General features: G+C 47.1%; 2 protein-coding genes across 3 annotated transcripts in view; one reads left to right on the forward strand and one right to left on the reverse strand.

Annotated features, from left to right (window-relative positions):
- Positions 1–512: 512 nt before the first annotated feature.
- On the forward strand, positions 513–3602 carry LOC129861042 (cytosolic sulfotransferase 2-like). The gene is made up of 8 exons (XM_055932088.1): positions 513–680; positions 1802–1940; positions 2035–2157; positions 2329–2429; positions 2512–2638; positions 2732–2829; positions 2978–3152; positions 3350–3602. Exons 2-8 carry the CDS (start codon positions 1802–1804, stop codon positions 3460–3462), a joined length of 876 nt encoding a protein of 291 aa, XP_055788063.1. The 5' UTR covers positions 513–680; the 3' UTR covers positions 3463–3602.
- A 1082-nt stretch (positions 3603–4684) lies between these two features.
- LOC129861040 (proline-rich transmembrane protein 3) overlaps positions 4685–22061 on the reverse strand; it is a 28967-nt gene continuing 11590 nt past the window's right edge. For both annotated transcript variants that reach the window (XM_055932084.1, XM_055932085.1), the window contains exons 2-4: positions 13248–14139; positions 12735–13028; positions 4685–8254 (exon numbers count right to left, since the gene is read on the reverse strand). In XM_055932084.1, the coding sequence (XP_055788059.1) occupies positions 6225–8254; positions 12735–13028; positions 13248–14064 (3141 nt within the window). In that variant the 5' untranslated portion in view covers positions 14065–14139 and the 3' untranslated portion in view covers positions 4685–6224. The remainder of the gene's footprint in view (positions 8255–12734; positions 13029–13247; positions 14140–22061) is intronic.

Consider the following 22061-nt stretch of genomic DNA (forward strand, 5'->3'; position numbering starts at 1 on the left):
TCTTCCAATGCAAACCAACCATTCCAGTGTTTTTTTTAGTTTTTATTTTACTTGCTGTGTTGTACTCACTTCGCCTCCATGGCCTTTTTATATTTTTATTTATTTATACATATATCTGTTTGCCTTCACCTCCCTTATCTCACCTCACTTGCTCACATTGTATATAGACTTATTTTTTTATTTATTTCACTGTATTATTGACTATATGTTTGTTTTTACTCCATGTGTAACTATGTGTTGTTGTATGTGTCGAACTGCTTTGCTTTATCTTGGCCAGGTCGCAATTGTAAATGAGAACGTGTTCTCAATTTGCCTACCTGGTTAAATAAAGGTTAAATAAATAAATAAATAAAAATATTTACCTGTGACATCTGGCCTCCTCACCAAACCTTCTTACCAAGTAACATTACAGAGTATCTTTTTGTATTGATTGTGGGTGTCTAACAAGCAACTGGGTGATCAAAGGTTGGTGCAGTAGGTGAAAGATGTGTGTACATGCCTCACACATTGCACAGGCACACACTCTGCAGCCTAGTCTTTGGTCAGGTAAGAGTTAGACACACCCACACTGTTGAAAAGTGATTTAGACCGTGTGTTGAAGACTGTGCAGGAGGTTTGAGGTCACAGAAAAGACAAGACATTATCTACTCCAGGACACTGCCGACTCAGTAGCCTATCAGGTTAGTAAGTGTATGTGTGTACTATGATGGAAGGTGGGTGATTTAGTATGTTTGGGTTCAGGTCAGGTGTGTAAAGGCATCCGCATACATAGGTTGGGTTTGTTTCTAGCAGAACTTGGCAAGGTGAAGCAAACGCCATTCACATGAAAAACAAGAAAAACGCGGCATATTTACAGTTTGTATCTCTTGAGGCGGCTTGTCAACAACATAGCCAGTGCATTTCCTCAAAATAGTGAGAATTAATCTAAGCTCATTCAAGAAATCTGTAATTCATTTGGAAGTTTTTGCAGAGGAGGTCTTAGTTAAGTAATCTAACTAAGATGTTTGGTGCAATATTTGTAGAGTGAAAATTTGCATGAAAACTAGTCTTCTGTCATTGAATGACAACAAACACTTAATAGAAAAATCCCAACTGTTGACCAATCACAGAAAAACGTCTAACCTCAAGAAAAAATGGTGTTTGCTTGAATAGCCAGGAAAAATACCCGCCGTACGGTGTTGAACACCAAAATGTACAAAAACGTCACAAAATGTTGTCATAATATTTGCATGGACTGTTTCGACTGGGAAGCATTTGGTAAACTTTAGGTAAAGTTTGTTCGCTCAATCCTGTGTCCAGCAGCCATTGCAATGGTCAGCTGCCACCCAGTGGTATATTTCTGGTAGTGTCAGTGCCCCCTGGTGATTTAGTATTGACATGAAATACTGTGAGGGAGAGCAGAAAAGACCCTCAACTCTGGAGTAGACCCAGAACAAACCCGACCCTGAAAAGAAAATGATGGAAGAGAGAATGGGGGAGGAGACAGGAAAGGAGGAACACAGAGAATAATTAGGAGTCATTTTGTAAGCAGTGCATTCACCCTGAGGTATCTTACTCAGAAAGAGCAGGGTAAGTCAGTTATTTTGGTTTGTAGGAATTGCTTTCACCTGTAGTACGTTTTTACTGTCATCATTTGAGAAACATTAAGACTTAGGCTTTGTTAACATTTGTAGGCGATCATATCAATGGAGCGTTATTCCTCTCTATGTTTGAATAATACAACCATTCAGATCGCTTAGTATATCCAAGCATAAACAATACTGTGGTGATCCTTGATCGAATACATGTCCCACTTTTACAGATGGAGCTGCCACCTCGACCAAAACTCTTTGACTTCCATGGAGTCTCCATGACCAACTACTTCACTGACAACTGGGACAATGTACAGAACTTCCAGGCCAGACCAGATGACATTCTCATCGCTACCTACCCCAAAGCAGGTCTCTCTCAGTCTGATGTTGATGTTTCATTAAAGATTGGGTTTGGGTTTGTAAATGACTGTGTATGTGTCCCCTATCTGTATTCCTCTCTTAGGAACCACATGGGTCTCCTACATTCTAGACCTGCTGTATTTTGGCCAGACAGACCCTGAGCATCAGAGACCCATCTTTGAGAAAGTTCCTTTCCTGGAGTTGCTCATTCCTCTTTACCCTCCAGGTTAGAATAGAGCGTTGGAAAACTTACCTCTCCTATTTTGTAATTTCTCTGTAAAAAATTGAGCTGATGTCTTCAAAGCAGTAACGAAAGTCTTGACATCATGACAGAAACTGCTGAACAGTGATAATGTCCATCAAACATTATTTTGCATTATTATATTGTTTGTCCTAGGGGTGGAGGTGCTGGACAACTTAACCACCTCTCCTCGCCTCATCAAGACTCACCTCCCAGTTCAGTTGCTGCCCAAGTCCTTCTGGGAGCAGAACTGCAGGGTGCAGTATTTGTAACTTGTCTTCTATGTTTCTCCACTATATAACCACTATACATAAACACAATCCCTCTCTCTCTCTGCAGATAGTGTATGTGGCCCGTAATGCCAAGGATAATGCCGTGTCTTATTTCCACTTTGACCGCATGAACCAGGCCGAGCCAGAGCCAGGAGACTGGAACAACTTCTTACAGAGATTCATGGATGGAAAGAGTGAGTAAACGAGTGAATAAAGGAGTGATTGAATAAGCAAGTGATAATAGTCCCCATGCACACTATGAATTTGTCTACTCTGCACTTCTTCAGTGGTGTTTGGTTCGTGGTTCAACCATGTGACTGGCTGGTGGGAGAAGAAACAGACTCACTCCAAAATCCTCTACCTCTTCTATGAGGACATGGTTGAGGTGAGTAGAATACTGATGCTAGGTGTGTGTTACAGTATTATTAAGATGCATCTGATGAGCTCAGTGCACACATATGCTCAAGACCCATACTAACTGCTGCTCTAGGAGGTTAGCTGTTTCTACATCCAGTGTGTATGTGTTCCTACAGGATACGGGGAGAGAGCTGGACAGGCTGTGCTCCTTCCTAGGTTTGTCTCCTTCAGCAGAGGAGAAGGAGAGGGTGAGAGGAGGAGTGCAGTTTGATACTATGAAGAAGAACAGCATGGCCAACTACTCCACCGACCCAGTCATGGACTTTACAATATCCCCCTTTATGCGCAAAGGTGTGTGTGTGTGTGTGAGAGAGAATGAGAGAGAGAAATAAACATTAAACTGCTGGAGCTCAGCTCTTCCAGCTATCACAACAGACACACATGAACACACAGAGAGACACAACGTCGTCACAGACATTGGAATACTTTATTCTGCATCTACTGAATGATCAAACTATCAATATACCTGTCTGTCTGTCTGTCTCCAGGAAAGGTTGGTGACTGGAAGAACCATTTCACTGTGGCCCAGAGTGAACAGTTTGATGAAGACTGTAAGAAGAAAATGGAAAACACTCAGCTTCGGTTTCGCACAACAATTTAGGACTGTCTTCATTATCTAAAGCACTCTACAGGTCTTAAGAATGTGACCAAATGTAAAAATGTAATGACACATAATCCTGTAAGTATGAGCACCAAAGACATACTGTCTAACTACTGTAAATAAACAACACCTGATATCAATTTTTATTTTATTTCTCATGTTTATTTGAAACCAGATAAGAGGTAGCAGCACAAAAATAATACAACTTCATATATAAACAGAGTCAATGAGCAAATGAATGAAGCGAATGTTTTAATCTCTCTACTACTGTACCTCTGCACTGTCACTACTGTATGGAGAGGAGAACAGATTGGTTTACTGTAGTATGGCACATACCGCATTGGTGGAGGAAACACCACAAACACCCCCACAACTGTCAGTCACTGATGAAGGTCCTCCCAACTCAAACCCATAATGAAATAAAGGAGGCAGAAGTTGCCCCACATCACTGATACAGGGTCAAATATTCTTCACCCACCCTAATGGTTAAGGATAGAATTGGAGGTAGGGTAATCTGATCCTGGACCTGTGGTTATAAGGATGATTTCTACAGTACATCGAGAGAAACAGCAAAGTACACTGAAATCAGACGGGGTCATTGAAATGTAGACAACAACAGAATCCCATTGTACTATACTGTACTGTAAATACCACACAAGTCAAGCATTTCACATCATAGGGAGAGACTGCACTGACCCTGAGGAAGGCAGGAAACAGGAAACACGAGATCCTGTCACACAAGGACCCGGGTTGTGTTCAGTAGGACACGTTTGGAAGGATTTTGAAACAGATTTTTTTTTAATGAGTTTCTTATTGGACGGCTTCCGGTAGAACCTCCCCATTTCACTCCGTTTCAAAACATGTTCTCTCATTTTGTGCCTATTTTACTCAACCTGGGTATCAAGTGGAAATATGGGATTGACTTCTGAGCTCCGTTCAAGATCACTGGACAGTTTTGAACTGTTTTGAAATGATACAGCTCTAAATGAGGACGTGCCATTCCCACTGCTCTTTAACCCATAAACATTAAACACTAACCATTGTAGCAGTTCCAGGTACTGTTGTGAAACCTTTTTCAACACTTCTATCCTGAACAGAGCAATGAACATCATAAATTAGGGCTGGACAGTCACTGTTTCCAATATTCCTCCCCAAGCCAGTGCCATTTATCACTCTCTTAGTAGACAATTGTTCTATACTTCAGAGACCTCAGCAAGACCACTTCGATTGTCCTCACAGTAAATACCTTTATTTACAAACTGAAAAAAAGAACAGCATTTACATACCTTCTTATGTTACATAATATACTTATGATTTTTCCTGTAATAAAAATACTTCAGTCTAGAGTGCTCAGGTCTAGGCTTATAGACATCTGTAAAGTACTACTATAGTACAAGAGCGTTGTGCTTCACAGTAGGTCAGCGTTGTGTAATGCAACACAGCTTAACTGTGTGGAGCAATGAGTACAGCTAAAAATAACTCAAGTCCACGGTATACACTGATATGCTGCAACTGATTAAATGTTGTGGGTATGTTTACACTGTTGCCAGTATTATTGAATGTTAAAATGAAGTCATATCCTTTGACGGGCCGTGATGATAGAATGTACCAGAATCAGCAGGCGAAATGTACCAGCGTCACGTTCAAACAAAAATGTCTTAGAATGTCTAGTTTTAGCAGGAACTATTTTAGTTAGAGCTCCAGGCATCAGCCACAGCTACACAGGTCAACTTTCTTTCTGCAGTAGTATCTCTAGGAGGTTGCTTTCCTTATGTAACAAACATCACATTTACATACAAGGCAGACTGTACTGAAACAGCAACTCAATTATGAGCCGATAACTAGCAATCCTATGTTTTTGGAGTGTGGACTTCTACGCTACTTTCCTGCAAGAGGAACTACGGAAAGACACCATTGTCAGTCAGGTAATGCGTTATTAATGTATTTTGAAGCATAACATCAAAACAACCACCGACATGATCAATGTTTATGGCACATATCCTAAAAACACATTAACGCATGTATGCATCAAGTTGAAATATCAAGGACAGCAGATTAATACTATCAACGCAAACAAAGTCAATAAATTCATATAAAGACATTTTCACAGGGAGCACAATGGCTTTCATAAAAGTAGGAGCTACCACGTTCATATTTGACATACATCCATAAAACATGGTATCTAAGCAATGGATCCTCAGAGGGAATTGTAGGGATGACCAATAGATATTTTAAGGAATCCCTGGGTTGTCATCGATATGAATCCTGTGCCCATTCCTCTGTTCTCTCAAGACACCTTAAACAGAAGTGTTACAAAGAGTGAATGTATGCCCTGCAGTAGGTGATGCTTGAAATGTAGCGAGTTAGTCAAAGGTACACAGGTGTGTATCTGTAGGCATGAGTGTGTGTGTGTTCTGTTGTTTGAACCTGTGCTCTATGCCGCAGAATCTGATTCCGGTTAGCAGCCTTTGAACCACTCTGATTTAGAGAAAACACTGGATAATGTCCCATATAAGACAACTGTTTTAGTCAAGGGAAGCTTTTCTGTATTTTCCCTCAGTTTCTTAAAATAAGTCCTCTGTCCATGATTCACATGGCAGTCTGAATGTAGTTGAGTCAATGTTTATGATAAAGTCTATCTAGGTGACAAGATATAGTTAAAGTTATCACCTAAGAGTTAAGGTATTACGTAAGTTTGGTTCTTGATGGTTTTGTTTGGGGCTTGGTCATTGGTCCAGATGTCCTGGGTTGGAGTTGAGGGTTCAGAGATTAATAATCTCACTGCTGACGCTGGCCGAGTCATCCTGCCTGTTGACCTCCAGGTAGCTCTTCCCATCCTCCCTGCCTGCCCTCCCACTCTGTGTCTCAGAGTCTGGGGTGAGGAACGGCCTCGTGTCGTCTCCTCCCTCGTTCCCGAGATGTCCCGTGGAGGTTCTAGAGGGGCGCAGGGAAACGGGACAGGACACTGAGGAGGGAACACTGACTCCCCCATCCCCGGCCCAGCGATGCCCCTGGTGAGAGGGCGTGGGAGGAGCAGTGACCTGCCTGCTGGGAACACTGCTGAGCACACTACCCCCCAGTGGCACGGAGAACTCTGTACGGGCTGAGCGGTCCTCGCTGCTGTCAGAGATCTGGGGGTCGCTGTTCCTGCGGAGCCAGGGCCCCCCCTGGCTGACAGCTGAGCCCGGTGAAGGAGTGGGTGAGGGGGCACACAGGGGCTGGAACAAGCTGCCCCCATGGAGGAGGTGCTCACGGTGCAGGGCCTCATCGATGCTGCGGCCCAGGTCGATGGGGGAGGGGGGTCGCAGGTCAAAATCATACAGAGACACCCCTGACTCTTTCTCCTGCTCCAGGCTGCCGCTCTGAGAGTGCTGTAGTGGCTGGCCTAACGGCTGCAGCCGCAGCAGTGACCCTGTGGACCCGTCAGACATATCCCTTTCTGCAGACCTGCCCCTCTGGTTGCGGCCTCGGTTGCTGTCCTTGACACAGCGCGGCTGTGAGGGCGGAGCCTCACGGTTTCTGATCAGGCTCTTACTGATGTCTGCCCCCGAGCGTTCCTGCCCCGCCCAGTTATTAGGCAGCTCCCCTGCCCCTCCTCCTACTGATCCTCCCACCCCATTACTTTCTGACTTCCCACAGGGCTTTCCTGTCAGGCTCTGGACTATCTTGGCCCAGCAGGTGTGTTTGTGTGTCGACCCAGAGGACTGTCCAGGGGAGGGGAGATCTCCTCCCGCCCTGCCCTCCCCTGCTCCCCCATCTCCTCTGTCTCGGGCCCCCCGGGGCCTCCAGAACACCCAGGATCCCAATAGGAGGAGAGAAAAGGCCCAGGCCAGCTCCAACAGTCGGGCCCAGAAGTGCACCAGCCACCAGCCCCAGCAGAAGCGCCTCCAGTCCCCCAACATCCCGTATAGCCACAGGGTGGAGTGGACATGGAGGCCACAGCACAGCACCCCCAGGAGGGCACACACTGCCAGCACACGACCCAGCACCAACCCTGCCCTCTTACGCCCCGGCCAGGCTTTAATTGCCCTCCCCTCCTCTAGGACAGGTGGCTGGGCAGTGGGATGGCGGAGGCGGGGGAAGACGTAGCACAGGTAGCCCAGACAGAGAGCCAGGCCCCAGCAGAGAGATAGGGACTGCAGGGTGACAGGCACGGCTGGGGACAGGGCTGGGGAGAGCAGGTCAGCAGCCAGAAGCAGGGTGCACTGTAACACAGCCAATACAGCTACCAGAGGAGGGCGCTCCAGAGCAGAGGGCAACAGACTCACTCCTGTCCCCTTCATGGCCAGCAGAGCCAGGGCAGCCTGCGCCCACACCAGTAACGGCAGAGGGAGGTTATAGAGAGCAGTCACCGCAGGCCGGGGAAGAATCTTCCTTGTTCCGTAGGGGTCAATCATGAACAGGGCTGCTCTTGCTGCGCCCACCAGGAGGAGGAGGGCATTAGCCAGGGTCAGGGCACCACGGTGAGGGCAGTGCATGCTGGGGGATAGGGCCAGGCCCAGGGCGGCTCCAGCCAGGAGGAGCAGGAAGAGGCCAGCCGAGCCGTAGACATGGAGCTCCCAGGCGAAGGACAGCGTCCTGCTCAGGTCATCCCACAGCAGAGATGTGCCGTTGGGGGAGGGGAAGGAGCTGGGAGGGGAGGAAGGAGGGGGGGAAGGAGTGAAGAATGGGGGGAGGCGAGGGCGGCCCACGGGGATGGAGTGGTTCCTCTGTGCTAGGCGGCTGTCATTTCTGGGAACGTACCGCCCTCTGACAATCTGTAGAGTAGGAGTGATGAGGAGAGGGGTCGTCCCTGGAGGCAGAGAGAGAAATTATGTTAATGAATCACATTGAACTTTCCCAAAACATCTGACTGGAATGATTGACAATAATAATAAAAAAACATTTTCTTTAAGAGCAGAACCTAGCTATAACAAGTTGACACATACAGTGGAAAATCTAACCCACTACAGGAGGCTAATTTCTTATGAGAAGTGTATTGAGAGCGCAGCAGGTTCTCTTCCACAAGGCAGCAAATAACCCAAAGGGAGTTGATTATTTTGACCTTCTATTCTCATACCAGGCCAAAGGACAACTCAACAGTTTTTTTTCTCCAATGAGGGCAAAAATCACATCGAGCAATTGTGAAATAGTTTACCTCTCTCAACCCCACACAAGTCTCACCTACATTCCAAATAGTAAAGTATGTCTCTCTCTCTTGTTATCACTCCCTTTGCTCCTCCTCTTCACCCGATAGTGTTCGTGGCAGGTAGATAATATGTCGATATACACTTCATATACAAAAGTATGTGAACACCCCTTCAAATTAGTGGATTCGGCTATTTCAGCAACACTTGTTGCTGACAGGTGTATAAAATAAATGGAGCAGACAGCGATGCAATCTCCAGCGATCTCCATAGACAAACATTGGCAGTAGAATGGCCTTACTGAAGAGCTCAGTGACTTTCAACATGGCAAAGTCATAGGCTGCCACCTTTCCAACAAGTCAGTTCGTCAAATGTCTGCCCTGCTAGAGCTGCCCTGGTCAACTTTAAATTGTGTTATTGTGAAGTGGAAACGGCTAGGAGCAACAACGGCTCAGCCGTGAAGTGGTAGGCCACAAAAGCTCATAGAACAAGCGCTGAAAGGCATAGAGCTTAAAAATCCTCTGTCCTGGGTTGCAACACTCACTACCGAGTTCCAAACTGCCTCTGGAAGCAAGTTCAGCACAATAACTGTTAGTCAGGAGCTTCATGGCCAAGCAGCCGCACACAAGCCTAAGATCATCATTCACAATGCCAAGCGTCGGCTGGAGTGGTGTAAACCTCACCGCCATTGGACTCTGGAGCAGTGGAAACGCGTTCTCTGGAGTGATGAATCACGCTTAACCATCTGGCAGTCCAACAGACAAATCTGGGTTTAGTGGATGCCCCAATGTACAGTACCGACTGTAAAGTTTGGTGGAGGAGGAATAATGTTCTGGGGCTATTTTTCATGGTTCGGGCTAGACCCCTTAGTTCCAGTGAAGGGAAATCTTAACGCTACAGCATATAATGACATTCTAGACAATTCTGTGTGTCCAACTTTGTGACAACAGTTTGGGAAGGCCCTTTCCTGTTTCAGAAGGACAATGCTTCCTGTGCACAAAGCAAGGTCCATAAAGAAATGGTTTGTCGAAATCGGTGTGGAAGAACTTGACTGGCCTGCGCAGAGCCCTGACTTCAACCCCATTGAACACGTTTGGTATAAATTTTAATGCTAACTGCGTCCCCGTAGCAATGTTCCAACATCTAGTGGAAAGCCTTCCCAGAATAGTGGAGGCTGTTATAGCAGCAAAGGGGGGACCAACTCCATATTAATGCCCATGATTTTGGAATAAGATGTTCTAAGAGCAGGTGCCCACATACTTTTGGTCATGTAGTGTATGTGTGTGGAGGGTAGATAGTAGGTGTTTGTTGACAGTCGTCAGCTCTTACATAAGGCACCTCCCAGCAGGGCCCAGCATGGGGCCTACCGACTTAACCTGGATACAGAGTGTCTTCTCCTCTCCACAGGTAGAGTCTGGAGCACAGATTAGATAACACGCATCAAAGTGGTGCGCGTATCACACACACTCGCATGTCAGACGCACGCACACACACCGCACAATTAGTTGGAGGTATCTTGAGGTAACGACATACACACACTACACAAACTCAGAGTGACATTCAGCTGGTAAGGAGGGCTGAGTCATCAGCCATTTATATAATGTATTTTAATTGGAGCTTACAGCTCACTACTAGATGATGTAATTGATGAGAACATCTCTTTACATAATATTAAAAACATATAGTAAATTAATATATCTGTGGGAATTGAAAACTGCATGAAGCACATGACACATACTGAGACCATCAAAGACCTGTCACGTGGAATAAATCAGTTATCTACATATGACTGTTCCCCCTCCCTTCTCTGTCAATCAATCTCACTCTCTCTTACACACACACACACACACACACACACACACACACACACACACACACACACACACACACACACACACACACACACACACACACACACACACAACACACTTTCTGCATTTCAAGGCAAAACAATCAAATGAACAAAGATCCCAGAGTGCTCCACCTTAAATCCAACAACACTCCAATCACAATCCCATTCATCACCTCCAACAGCCAGAGCTTTAGCACTAAGATAACACTGAGAAGGTGAACTACTATAACATACCACAACGTATACTGTCCAAACTGGAAATGTATTGGGTTTGGTTAAACATTAATCCCAGACAATTTGTAACCGTACATTCTCTCTGTCTCCCCCAGCCCTCTTTAAAGACAAGCACACACACACACACACACACACACACACACACACACACACACACACACACACACACACACACACACACACACACACACACACACACACACACACACACACACACACACACACACACACACACACACACACACACACACACACTTGGAGAAAGAAATTAATGGTGATCAATGGTGGAACAGAATCATCTGAAGTAAAAGTTTGACAGAGAACACTCAGAGCTCTTTGAGCTCCTAACTCACCCTGAAAAACACACCATAAACCTGACACACTGACTGACTGATGGCTGACTCCAACATGTGTTACACGTCCTGGCTCTCTCTTTTTGTCTCTCTCTTTTTCTCTTTCTCCAAAGCACTCTCTCTTTTTCTCACTCTCTACTCTCTCTCTCTCTCTCTCTCTCTCTCACTCTCTTTCAATTCAATTTCAATTTTCAATTTAAAAGCTTTATTGGCACGGGAAACATATGTTAACATTGCCAAATACAGTGTGTCTCTCTCTCTCTCTCTCTCTCTCTCTCTCTCTCTCTCTCTCTCTCTCTCTCTCTCTCTCTCTCTCTCTCTCTCTCTCTCTCTCTCTCTCTCTCTCTCTCTCTCTCTCTCCTCTCTCTCTCTCTCTCTCTCTCTCTCTCTCTCTCTCTCGTCTATCAAACACAATATTTGAGGCACGTACATACGTTGACTCTCACACCTACTCAGGAAAAAGCACACACACAAATGTCACACATGCGCAAACACACACTCACACACCCTCTCACATGTGTGTAACTTCCTTCTCCAAACTACACTCCCAAAGCAGCAGGACTCAGACATGTCCCAGATGTGCTGACCACATTTCACAGCTGGAGGCACTTGGACGTCCCCACCCTGTAACACACAAACCCAAGTGTTGCACACACACACACACGCACGCACGTGTCCTGACACACTAACGAGATCAACACACTTGCCAATACACACAAAATCATTCAGTTTCAGTACACCCCTGGCAGACCAAATGGAGGGTTGTTTAAACGTGGCTCAAATGTTTGTCCCGATGGCATCTAAGAGACCGACTCCCGATGGTATCTAAGTGACCGACTCCCGATGGTATCTAAGTGACCGACTCCCGATGGTATCTAAGAGACCGACTCCTGATGGCATCTAAGAGACCGACTCCCGATGGTATCTAAGTAACCGACTCCTGATGGTATCTAAGTGACCGACACCCGATGGTATCTAAGTGACCGACTCCCGATGGTATCTAAGTGACCGACCCCCGATGGTATCTAAGTGACCGACTCCTGATGGTATCTAAGTGACCGACTCCTGATGGTATCTAAGTGACCGACTCCTGATGGTATCTAAGTGACCGACTCCTCCTGATGGTATCTAAGAGACCGATTCATTCACCCCATGTGACGCTTTTCCTTCTCTGTCTGCTTTCCCTCTCTCCCACTTCTCTCCTTCCTCCATCACTCTCTACATCCATCTGGTTTACATTATTCATCCTGTGTACTTTCTCTGCCCCACCTCTCCTCCTGCCTCACTTTCTCTTTCACTCACAACCTCCTTACTCTTCTCTGTCCTCCCTATTGCCTTCTATCGTTCAAACTCTCAGCGTCACTCTTTCATCTTTTATCTCTTTCTCGTTTTCCTTTTTCCTCTACTCTACATTGTTTCTATCCTCTTCTCTCTGTCCATCTCTCATTTTCTCTACTCCTGTGCATATTTCCTGCCTGAGTCTACCCTGCACACCTTCTCCTCCACTTTCCATCCCGCCCTCTCTCGCCCACTCTGTCTCTGCCTCTTCCCTCCTTTGAGCCTGTTCCAGGGACTTCCAGGAAAAACTCCAGCTGCATAAATAATTCCACTTTAAATCCTCACAGGAAAAGGAAACTTAGGTGCAGTCACAGCTGCCATTGTTTTCCACCCAGGAAACTACAACACCCCAAATCCTCCTCTCTCTACCTGTCTTGGTCGACTGTTTGGTGGTACTTGTTGTAGTTCTTTCTGGTTCAGTTGCCTTTTTCGGTTGATTGGTTGTGCTTGAGGAAGTACTTCTGGGTTCTGCTTTTGTTGCCGTCTTATTGGTTGTAGTTGTGGTGGTCACTCCTAGTGTTGTGGTTCCTTGAGGCGTCACAGAATGTGGCTGTTGATTGGTGGATCCAGGGGTGATGGGTCTGGGTAACGGTGATGTCACAGTGGGGGTCTGTCCTGCTATTGGTCTGTCTGTTGGCGTAGTGGCATTATCTGATATATTACCTGAAGAAAGAGTCAAAAGACATGAAGCAGCCTCTCTGCTGACAACAACACTAATGTCACTCAAATACTACTTAAGAGTTATAACAACATGATAAATAACTCAGTGGTTAAAGCGTAGTACTCAAGCTCCAGTTGTGGATGAAGGCATATTACTCCACCACTCATAGGTTGAAACATATTCCTCATAAACATCATATTAGCTACCCTTTAGTTACTCACCTGTAACTACTCCTCCAATGAAGGCTGGCTGTGTCACCACAGGTATGGTTGTCACTCTGTCAGGTGACTGTGTGGAGAGGATCCTATTGGCTATTGTCAGCCCAGAGAGGCGGGGTTGAACAGTGAGGCTGACCGTCGGGGTAGTCTGAGCTTCGGCCATATTGGACACCAGACCTCTGCTGAACTCTGTCTGAGCCTGTGGCCGGAACTGTGGCATATCATCTAGTGTAGTCAACGCAACCAGTGACTCCTCCTTCACAATCACTGTAGGGACAAGTTCACTTCCTGATCCAGTTGCCAGCCAGTCATCCAAATCCTCTGGTATGATTGGTCCATCAGACGTCCTGCCCCTTGATGTTAATCGTTCATCACCTGAGGATTTGGTGGGTGGGAGAGCCGTTGGTCCCTTTGCAGATGAAACTCCACTTGGCTCTGCGGTTACCATAGTACCTGTCCAAGCCTCAACAGAAGTAGACTGGCTTTGGGTTGATCCAGTGTTGAGTTTCTGAGAAGGGGAAAGGGGTTGACTTTGGTCTGTAGTTCTAGTGCCCATTTCCTCCCCAACCTGCCCCAGTTCAGAGCCCACCTGCCCCCCACCTGCTCTCTCTGTGGGCCAATCTCTGTTGTTGACTCTGACTGGCACATCACTCTGGCCTCTGGGACGAGAGGAGGGAAAGCTGGGTTTGAGGGATGTACTGATGACAGGGTCTGGAAGAGAGGAGGATAAGGAGGAGAAGCTTACAATCACCTGGCTGGTAGAGGGATGGAGAGAGCAGAGGAGGAAGGTGAGGGTGAGGAGGAGGGATACAGTGGCCATGGTCTGGCTGTTGAGGGTGATGATTTATACAGTCCGTCTGTTTGTCCGTCTGTCACACCATCCTCTTACTGAGCTCTGTAGACACAGAGAGAACAGAGAGATATGGATGAGGTTCACTCAGTGAATATTTAAGCAATAATTCCTGAGAACCTGGGAATTATCTTGTGCCCACTCCCGAAGAAGGTTGTTCTGAGGCCCGAGGCGAAGCTAAGGGCCGGGATACAGCCCTTGGAGGGAGTTGTCACACAAAAATTAATGGGTTTGAAAGGATTATTGCTTTTATAAAATGGTTGTCAACATATTTATACAAATATTAATGACATTTAAAAACCCCCAAATATTATTATTTTATACGTCCACCGGACGTGCTACCTGTCCCAGACCTGCTGTTTTCAACTCTCTAGAGACCGCAGGAGCGGTAGAGATACTCTTAATGATCGGCTATGAAAAGCCAACTGACATTTACTCCTGATTATTATTTGACCATGCTGGTCATTTATGAACATTTTAACATCTTGGCCATGTTCTGTTATAATCTCCACCCGGCACAGCCAGAAGAGGACTGGCCGCCCCTCATAGCCTGGTTCCTCTCTAGGTTTCTTCCTAGGTTCCTGTCTTTCTAGGGAGTTTTTCCTTGCCACCGTGCTTCTACACCTGCATTGCTTGCTGTTTGGGGTTTTAAGCTGGGTTTCTGTACAGCACTTTGAGATATCAGCTGATGTAAGAAGGGCTATATAAATACATTTGATTTGATTTAGAACGAACGACTGGGTTGCATCCATAAATACAGAACAAAAAGACTGAACGACTGGGTCGCGTCTCTAGCAACCAAACTGGTAGAACGAACGACCAGCCGGCTTGGGTAGCAACCCTAGGTTTGTGTCGGGACTATATCTTGTGGAAGGATGAAATCATTATTTGAATATGTTGGTAGCCCTCCAAATATATCCTCCAAACACAGGCTTCTTTGGCATTATCACTTAAACACACAACAATACACACATACCTAAAAGTAAGAGAATGGAATTAAGAAATATAGAAATATTAGTGCGAGCAATGTCTGAGTCTGGTATATATATACAGTTGAAGTCGGAAGAATACATACACTTAGGTTGGAATCATTAAAACTCGTTTTTCAACCACTCCACAAAGTTCTTGTTAACAAACTATAGTTTTGGCAAGTCGGTTAGGACATCTACTTTGTGCATGACACAAGCAATTTTTCCAACAATTGTTTACAGACAGATTATTTCACTTATAATTCACAGTATCACAATTCCAGTGGGTCAGAAGTTTACATACACTAAGTTGACTGTGCCTTTAAACAGCTTGGAAAATTCCAGAAAATTATGTCATGGCTTTAGAAGAAGCTTCTGATAGGCTAATTGACATAATTTGAGTCAATTGGAGGTGTACCTGTGGATGTGTCCAGCCTAATATGGTTCTCAATCAGAGGCAGCTGTCAATCGTTGTCCCTGATTGAGAATCATATACAGGACGCTTGTTTTGTGTTGGGATTTTGTGGGTGATTGTCTTCTGTCTTTGTGTTCTGCACCAGTTAGGACTGTTTCGGTTTTCACATTTCTTGTTTTGTTGTTTGTAGTGTTCTAAATTGTTCTTTATTAAATCATGTTGAACACTAGCCGCGCTGCATTTTGGTCCTCTCCTTCATCCCAGGAAGAAAGCCGCGACAGAATCACCCACCTAACCCGGACCAAGCAGCATGGCAACGGGCAGCAGCGACAGCAGCAGCGGTACCAGGAGGAATGGTCATGGGTGGAAATTATTACATTTACATTTTAGTCATTTAGCAGACGCTCTTATCCAGAGCGACTTACAGTAGAGTGCATACATTTTATTACATTTTACATACTGAGACAAGGATATCCATACCGGCCAAACCCTCCCTAACCCGGACGACGCTATGCCAATTGTGCGTCGCCCCACGGACCTCCCGGTTGCGGCCGGCTGCGATAGAGCCTGGGCGCGAACCCAGAGACTCTGGTGGCGCAGCTAGCACTGCGATGCAGTGCCCTAGACCACTGCGCCACCCGGGAGTACGGGTGAATGAACGGTAAAGGACCCTGGGCTAAGGTTGGAAAGGATCGCCTCCCATGGGAACAGCTGGAGGCAGCTAGGAGAGCAGAGGCAACCGGAGAGAGGAACTGGCGTTATGAAGGTACGCGGCTAGCACGGAAACCCGAGAAGAAATCCAAAAAAATTATTGGGGGGGGGGGGGGGTAAAGGGTAGTGTGGCAAAGGCAGGTAGGAAACCTGCACCCAATTCCCATGCTTACAGTGGAGAGCGGGAGTACGGGCAGACACCGTGTTATGCGGAAGAGCGCACGGTGTCTCCTGTACGTGTGCATAGCCCGGTGCGGGTTATTCCACCTCCCCGCACTGGGCGGGCTAGATTGAGCATTGAGCCAAGTGCCATGAAGCCGGCTCAACATATCTGGCCTCCAGTACGTCTCCTCGGGCCGGTGTACATGGCACCAGCCTTACGCATGGTGTCCCCGGTTCGCCAACACAGCCCAGTGCGGGTTATTCCACCTCCCCACACTGGACGGGCTACGGGGAGCATGCAACCAAGTAAGGTTGGGCAGGCTCAGTGCTCAAGGGAGCCAGTACGCCTACACGGTCCGGTATATCCGGCGCCACCTTCCCGCCCCAGCTCAGTACCACCAGTGCCTAAACCACGCACCAGGCTTCCAGTGCGTCTCCAGAGCCCTGTTCCTCCTCCACGCACTCTCCCTATGGTGCGTGTCTCCAGCCCAGTACCACCAGTTCCGGCACCACGCACCAAGCCTCCTGTGCGTCTCCAGAGCCCTGTACGCACTGTTCCTTATCCCCCACTCGCCCTGAGGTGCGTGCCCTCAGCCCGGTACCACCAGTGCTGGTACCACGCACCAGGCCTATAGTGCGCATCGAGAGTCCAGTGTGCCCTGTTCCTGCTACCCGCACTAGCCTTGAGGTGCGTGTCTCCAGTCCGGTACCACCAGTTCCGGCACCACGCACCAGGCCTACTGTGCGCCTCAGCAGGTCAGAGTCGACCGTCTGCCCTACACCGCCTGCACTGGTCGTCTGCCCAGCGCCGTCTGAGCCAGCCTGCCTGCCCAGCGCCATCTGAGCCATCCGTCTGCCCAGTGCCATCTGAGCCATCCGTCTGCCCAGCGCCATCTGAGCCATCCGTCTGCCCAGCGCCGTCTGAGCCAGCCTGCCTGCCCAGCGCCATCTGAGCCATCCATCTGCCCAGCGCCATCTGAGCCATCCTTCTGCCCAGCACCATCTGAGCCATCCGTCTGCCCAGCGCCATCTGAGCCATCCGTCTGCCCAGCGCCATCTGAGCCATCCGTCTGCCCAGCGCCATCTGAGCCATCCGTCTGCCCAGCGCCTTCTGAGCCATCCGTCTGCCCAGCGCCTTCTGAGCCATCCGTCTGCCCAGCGTCATCTGAGCCGCCCGTCTGTCCCGAGCCGTCAGAGTCGTCCGTCAGTCAGGAGCCGCTAGAGTCGTCCGTCAGTCAGGAGCCGCTAGAGCCGTCCGTCAGTCAGGAGCCGCTAGAGCCGTCCGTCAGTCAGGAGCCGCCAGCCAGTCAGGAGCCACCAGAGCCGCCAGCCAGTCAGGAGCCGCCAGCCAGTCAGGAGCAGCCAGAGCCGCCAGCCAGTCAGGAGCCGCCAGAGCCGCCAGCCAGTCAGGAGCCGCCAGCCAGTCAGGAGCCGCCAGCCAGTCAGGAGCCGCCAGAGCCGCCAGCCAGTCATGAGCTGCCCTCCAGTCATGAGCTGCCCTCCAGTCATGAGCTGCCCTCCAGTCATGAGCTGCCCTCCAGTCATGAGCTGCCACTCAGTCCGGAGCTGCCACTCAGTCCGGAGCTGCCACTCAGTCCTGAGCTACCCCTCTGTCCTGAGCTACCTCTCTGTCCTGAGCGTTCTCCTCTATCTAGGGGGGGCCTTGGTGAAGGTTCCTAGACCAAGGTCGGGGGAGAGGGTCGCCACTCAAAGGACGCTAAGGAGGGGGACAAAGACAGTGGTGTCCTCGTCCTGCGCCGGAGCCGCCACCGCGGACAGATGCCCACCCAGACCCTCCTCTTGAGTTTTAGGTTTGCTTTCGGAGTCCTCACCTCAGGAGGGGGGTACTGTAACGTCCTGACCAGAGTTCTTATGTGTTTTGCTTGTTTAGTGTTGGTCAGGACGTGAGCTGGGTGGGAATTCTATGTTGTGTGTCTAGTTTGTCTGTTTCTGTGTCCAGCCTAATATGGTTCTCAATCAGAGGCAGCTGTCAATCGTTGTCCCTGATTGAGAATCATATATAGGAGGCTTGTTTTGTGTTGGGATTTTGTGGGTGATTGTCTTCTGTCTTTGTGTTCTGCACCAGTTAGGACTGTTTTGGTTTTCACATTTCTTGTTTTGTTGTTTGTAGTGTTCTAAATTATTCTTTATTAAATCATGTTGAACACTAAGCCGCGCTGCATTTTGGTCCTCTCCTTCATCCCAGGAAGAAAACCGTGACATATATAGACATAACCTAAAAGTCCGCCCAGCAAGAAAGAAGCCACTGCTCCAAAACCGCCATAAAAAAGCCAGACTACAGTTTGCAACTGCACATGGGGACAAAGATCATACTTTTGGGAGAAATGTCCTCTGGTCTGATGAAACAAAAATATAACTGTTTGGCCATAATGACCATCATTATGTTTGGAGGAAAAAGGGGGAGGCTCGCAAGCCCGAAGAACACCATCCCAACCGTGAAGCACGGGGTGGCAGCATCATGGGTGCTTTGCTGCAGGAGGGACTGGTGCACCACTAAATAGATGGGATCATGAGGAGGAAAATGATGTGGATATATTGAAGCAACATCTCAAGACATCAGTCAGGAAGTTAAATCTTGGTCACAAATGGGTCTTCCAAATGGACAATGACCCCAAGCATACTTCCAAAGTTGTGGCAAAATGGCTTAAGGACAACAAAGTCAAGGTATTGGAGTGGCCATCACAAAGCCCTGTCCTCAATCCTGAAAAAAGAACTGAAAAAGCGTGTGCGAGCAAGGAGGCCGACAACCTGACTCAGTTACACCAGCTCTGTCAGGAGGAATGGGCCAAAATTCACGCAACTCTTTCTCCAAAAAGCTTGTGGAAGGCTACCTGAAATGTTTGACACAAGTTAAACAATTTAAAGGCAATGCTACCAAATACTAATTGAGTGTATGTAAACTTCTGACCCACTGGGAATGTGATGAAAGAAATAAAAGCTGAAATAAATCATTCTCTCTACTATTATTCTGATCTTTCACATTCTTAAAGTAAAGTGGTGATCCCAACTGACCTAAGACAGGGGATTTTTACTCTGAATAAATGCTGGGAAATGTGAAAAACCGAGTTTAAATGTATTTGGCTAAGGTGGATGTAAACTTCCGACTTCAACTGTATGTAAACATTATTAAAGTGACCAGTGTTCCATGTCTATGTACATAGGGAAGCAGCCTCTAAGATGCAGGGATGAGTAGCTGGCTAGTGACTACGTTCAGGGCCTGGTAACATACACATCACTGTCTTTGGAATAAAATGTCACTTCCGCAGAACACACATGATTACCTCTGCATATATCATTTACACATTAACTTGGTAGAGCTCTCAGAGAAAAACACATGCAACCACATAAGCAGCATACACGCATGTACATATTATGCAACGCAAAGCTAGAGGGGTCAATACAGCATCAGAGGTATAGGGATATGTTTGTATCTCTCTGGCGTACTTGGGTTCATAGATATGGTCTTTGTGTGAATCTCTCTCTTTCTTTATTGAGTTTTTGTATAGCATGTGTTTGTGTATGTGTGTGTTTGTGTGCCTATGTAGAGGGGTGTTTATAGCTGTTCTGCTGTGCTGACTCAGAGGGCATGTCACTGAATTCTCCCAGAGGTCCAAGCGGCACGACAGCAGCACGCACACAGAGGGGTGTGGTGTCGTGTATAGTTACAGTGAGTCATTGACCCACACGTACGTGCACACACACGCGCACACACACACACACACACACACACACACACACACACACACACACACACACACACACACACACACACACACACACACACACACACACACACACACACACACACACACACACACACACACACACACACACACACACACACACACGACTTTGGCCCACACCTTAAGCTGCATAATGCAGAAAGCCTGCAGAATGATCAGAGCAAAGGAGCACAGATGGTTCCACTCCTCCAAGGCAGATGACCCCTATCTCTCTATCTGTATTTTTATCTTTCTCATTGGCTTCTTCTTTCTCTCTCTGACACTTTAACTCTCTTCTCTCTATATGTGGACTATCTCTTTTTATTTCTCCCAGCCACTTTCTACAGTTTCTCTATACCTATATTACTAACACTATCCTCTGTTGAACCACCTGGACAAAAGGAACTCCTACGTGAGAGTGCTGTTCATTGACTATAGCTCAGCGTTCAACACCATAGTGCTCTGCAAGCTCATCACTAAGCTCAGGACACAAGGGACTGAACAACTCCCTCTGCAACTGGATCCTGGAATTCCTGACGGGCCAACACACAGACCCTCAACACAGGAGCCCCTCAGGGGTGCATGCTTAGTCCCCTCCTGTACTCCCTGTTCACCCACGACTGCGTGGCCGCGCATGATTCCAACACCATCATTAAGTTTGCTGACAACACAACGGTGGTTGGCCTGATCACTGACGACAATGAGACAGCCTATAGGAAGGAGGTCAGTCATCTGTTAGTGTGGTGCCAGGACAACAATCTCTCCCTCAACGTCAGCAAGACAAAGGAGCTGATCGTGGATTAGAGGAAACGGAGGGCCGAGCATGCACCCATCCACATCGACTAGTCGAGTGGGTCGAGAGCTTCAAGTTCCTCGGTGTCCACATCACTAAGGAATATTCATCGTCCACACACACCAACACAGTCGTGAAGAAGGCACGGCAATGCCTCTTCCCCCTCAGGAGGCTGAACAGATTCACCATGGGCCCTCAAATCCTCAACAAGATCTACAGCTGCAACATTGAGAGCATCTTGCGGAATGCAGTGTTTAGTTTTTGCTCGACAAAATGGCACCGATCTCATCCAAAAAGTTGACTCAAGTTTGCCAAAAAGCACCTAGAAGCACCTGATGATCATCAATACTCTTGGAAGAATGTTCTATGGACAGATGTCAAAAATATGACTTTGTGGACGACAAGGGTCCCATTATGCCTGGTAAAAACCAAACACTGCATTCCACAATAAGAACCTTATACCAACGGTCAAGCATGGTGGTGGTAGTGTGATGGTTTGGGGATGCTTTGCTGCCTCAGGACCTGGACGACTTGCCTTAATTGAAAGAACCATGAATTCTGCTCTGTATCAGAGAATTCTACAGGAGAATGTCAGGCCATCCGTCTGTGAGCTGAAGCTGAAGTGCAGTAGGGTCATGAAGCAAGACAATGATCCAAAACACACAATCAAGTCTACATGAAAATGGTTAAAAAGTAAAACATTTGAAGTTTTGGAATGGCCTAGTCAAAGTCCAGACCTAATCCCAATTGAGATGTTGTGGCAGGACTTGAAGCGAGCAGTTCATGCTTGAAAACCCACAAATATCGCTGAGTTAAAGCAGTTCTACATTGAAGAGTGGGCCAAAATTCCTCCACCGTGACGTGACAGACTGATCAACAACTACAGGAAGCATTTGGTTGCAGTCATTGCAGCTAAAGGTGGCACAACAAGTCATTGAGTGTAAGGGGGCAATTACTTTTTCACAAAGGGGAATTGGGTGTTGCATAACATTGTTAAATAAATAAATAAAATAAGCATTAATTTATTTTGTTATTTGTAAACTCAGGTTCCCTTTATCTAATATAAGGTTTTGGTTTAAGATCTGATAACATTCAGTATCACAAATATGCAAAAATTGAGAAAATCAGAAAGGGGGCAAATGCTTTTTCACAGCACTGTATAATATATATATCTA

The sequence above is a fragment of the Salvelinus fontinalis genome, chromosome 8 (genome assembly GCF_029448725.1).
Source record: "Salvelinus fontinalis isolate EN_2023a chromosome 8, ASM2944872v1, whole genome shotgun sequence".
Lineage (NCBI taxonomy): Eukaryota > Metazoa > Chordata > Actinopteri > Salmoniformes > Salmonidae > Salvelinus > Salvelinus fontinalis.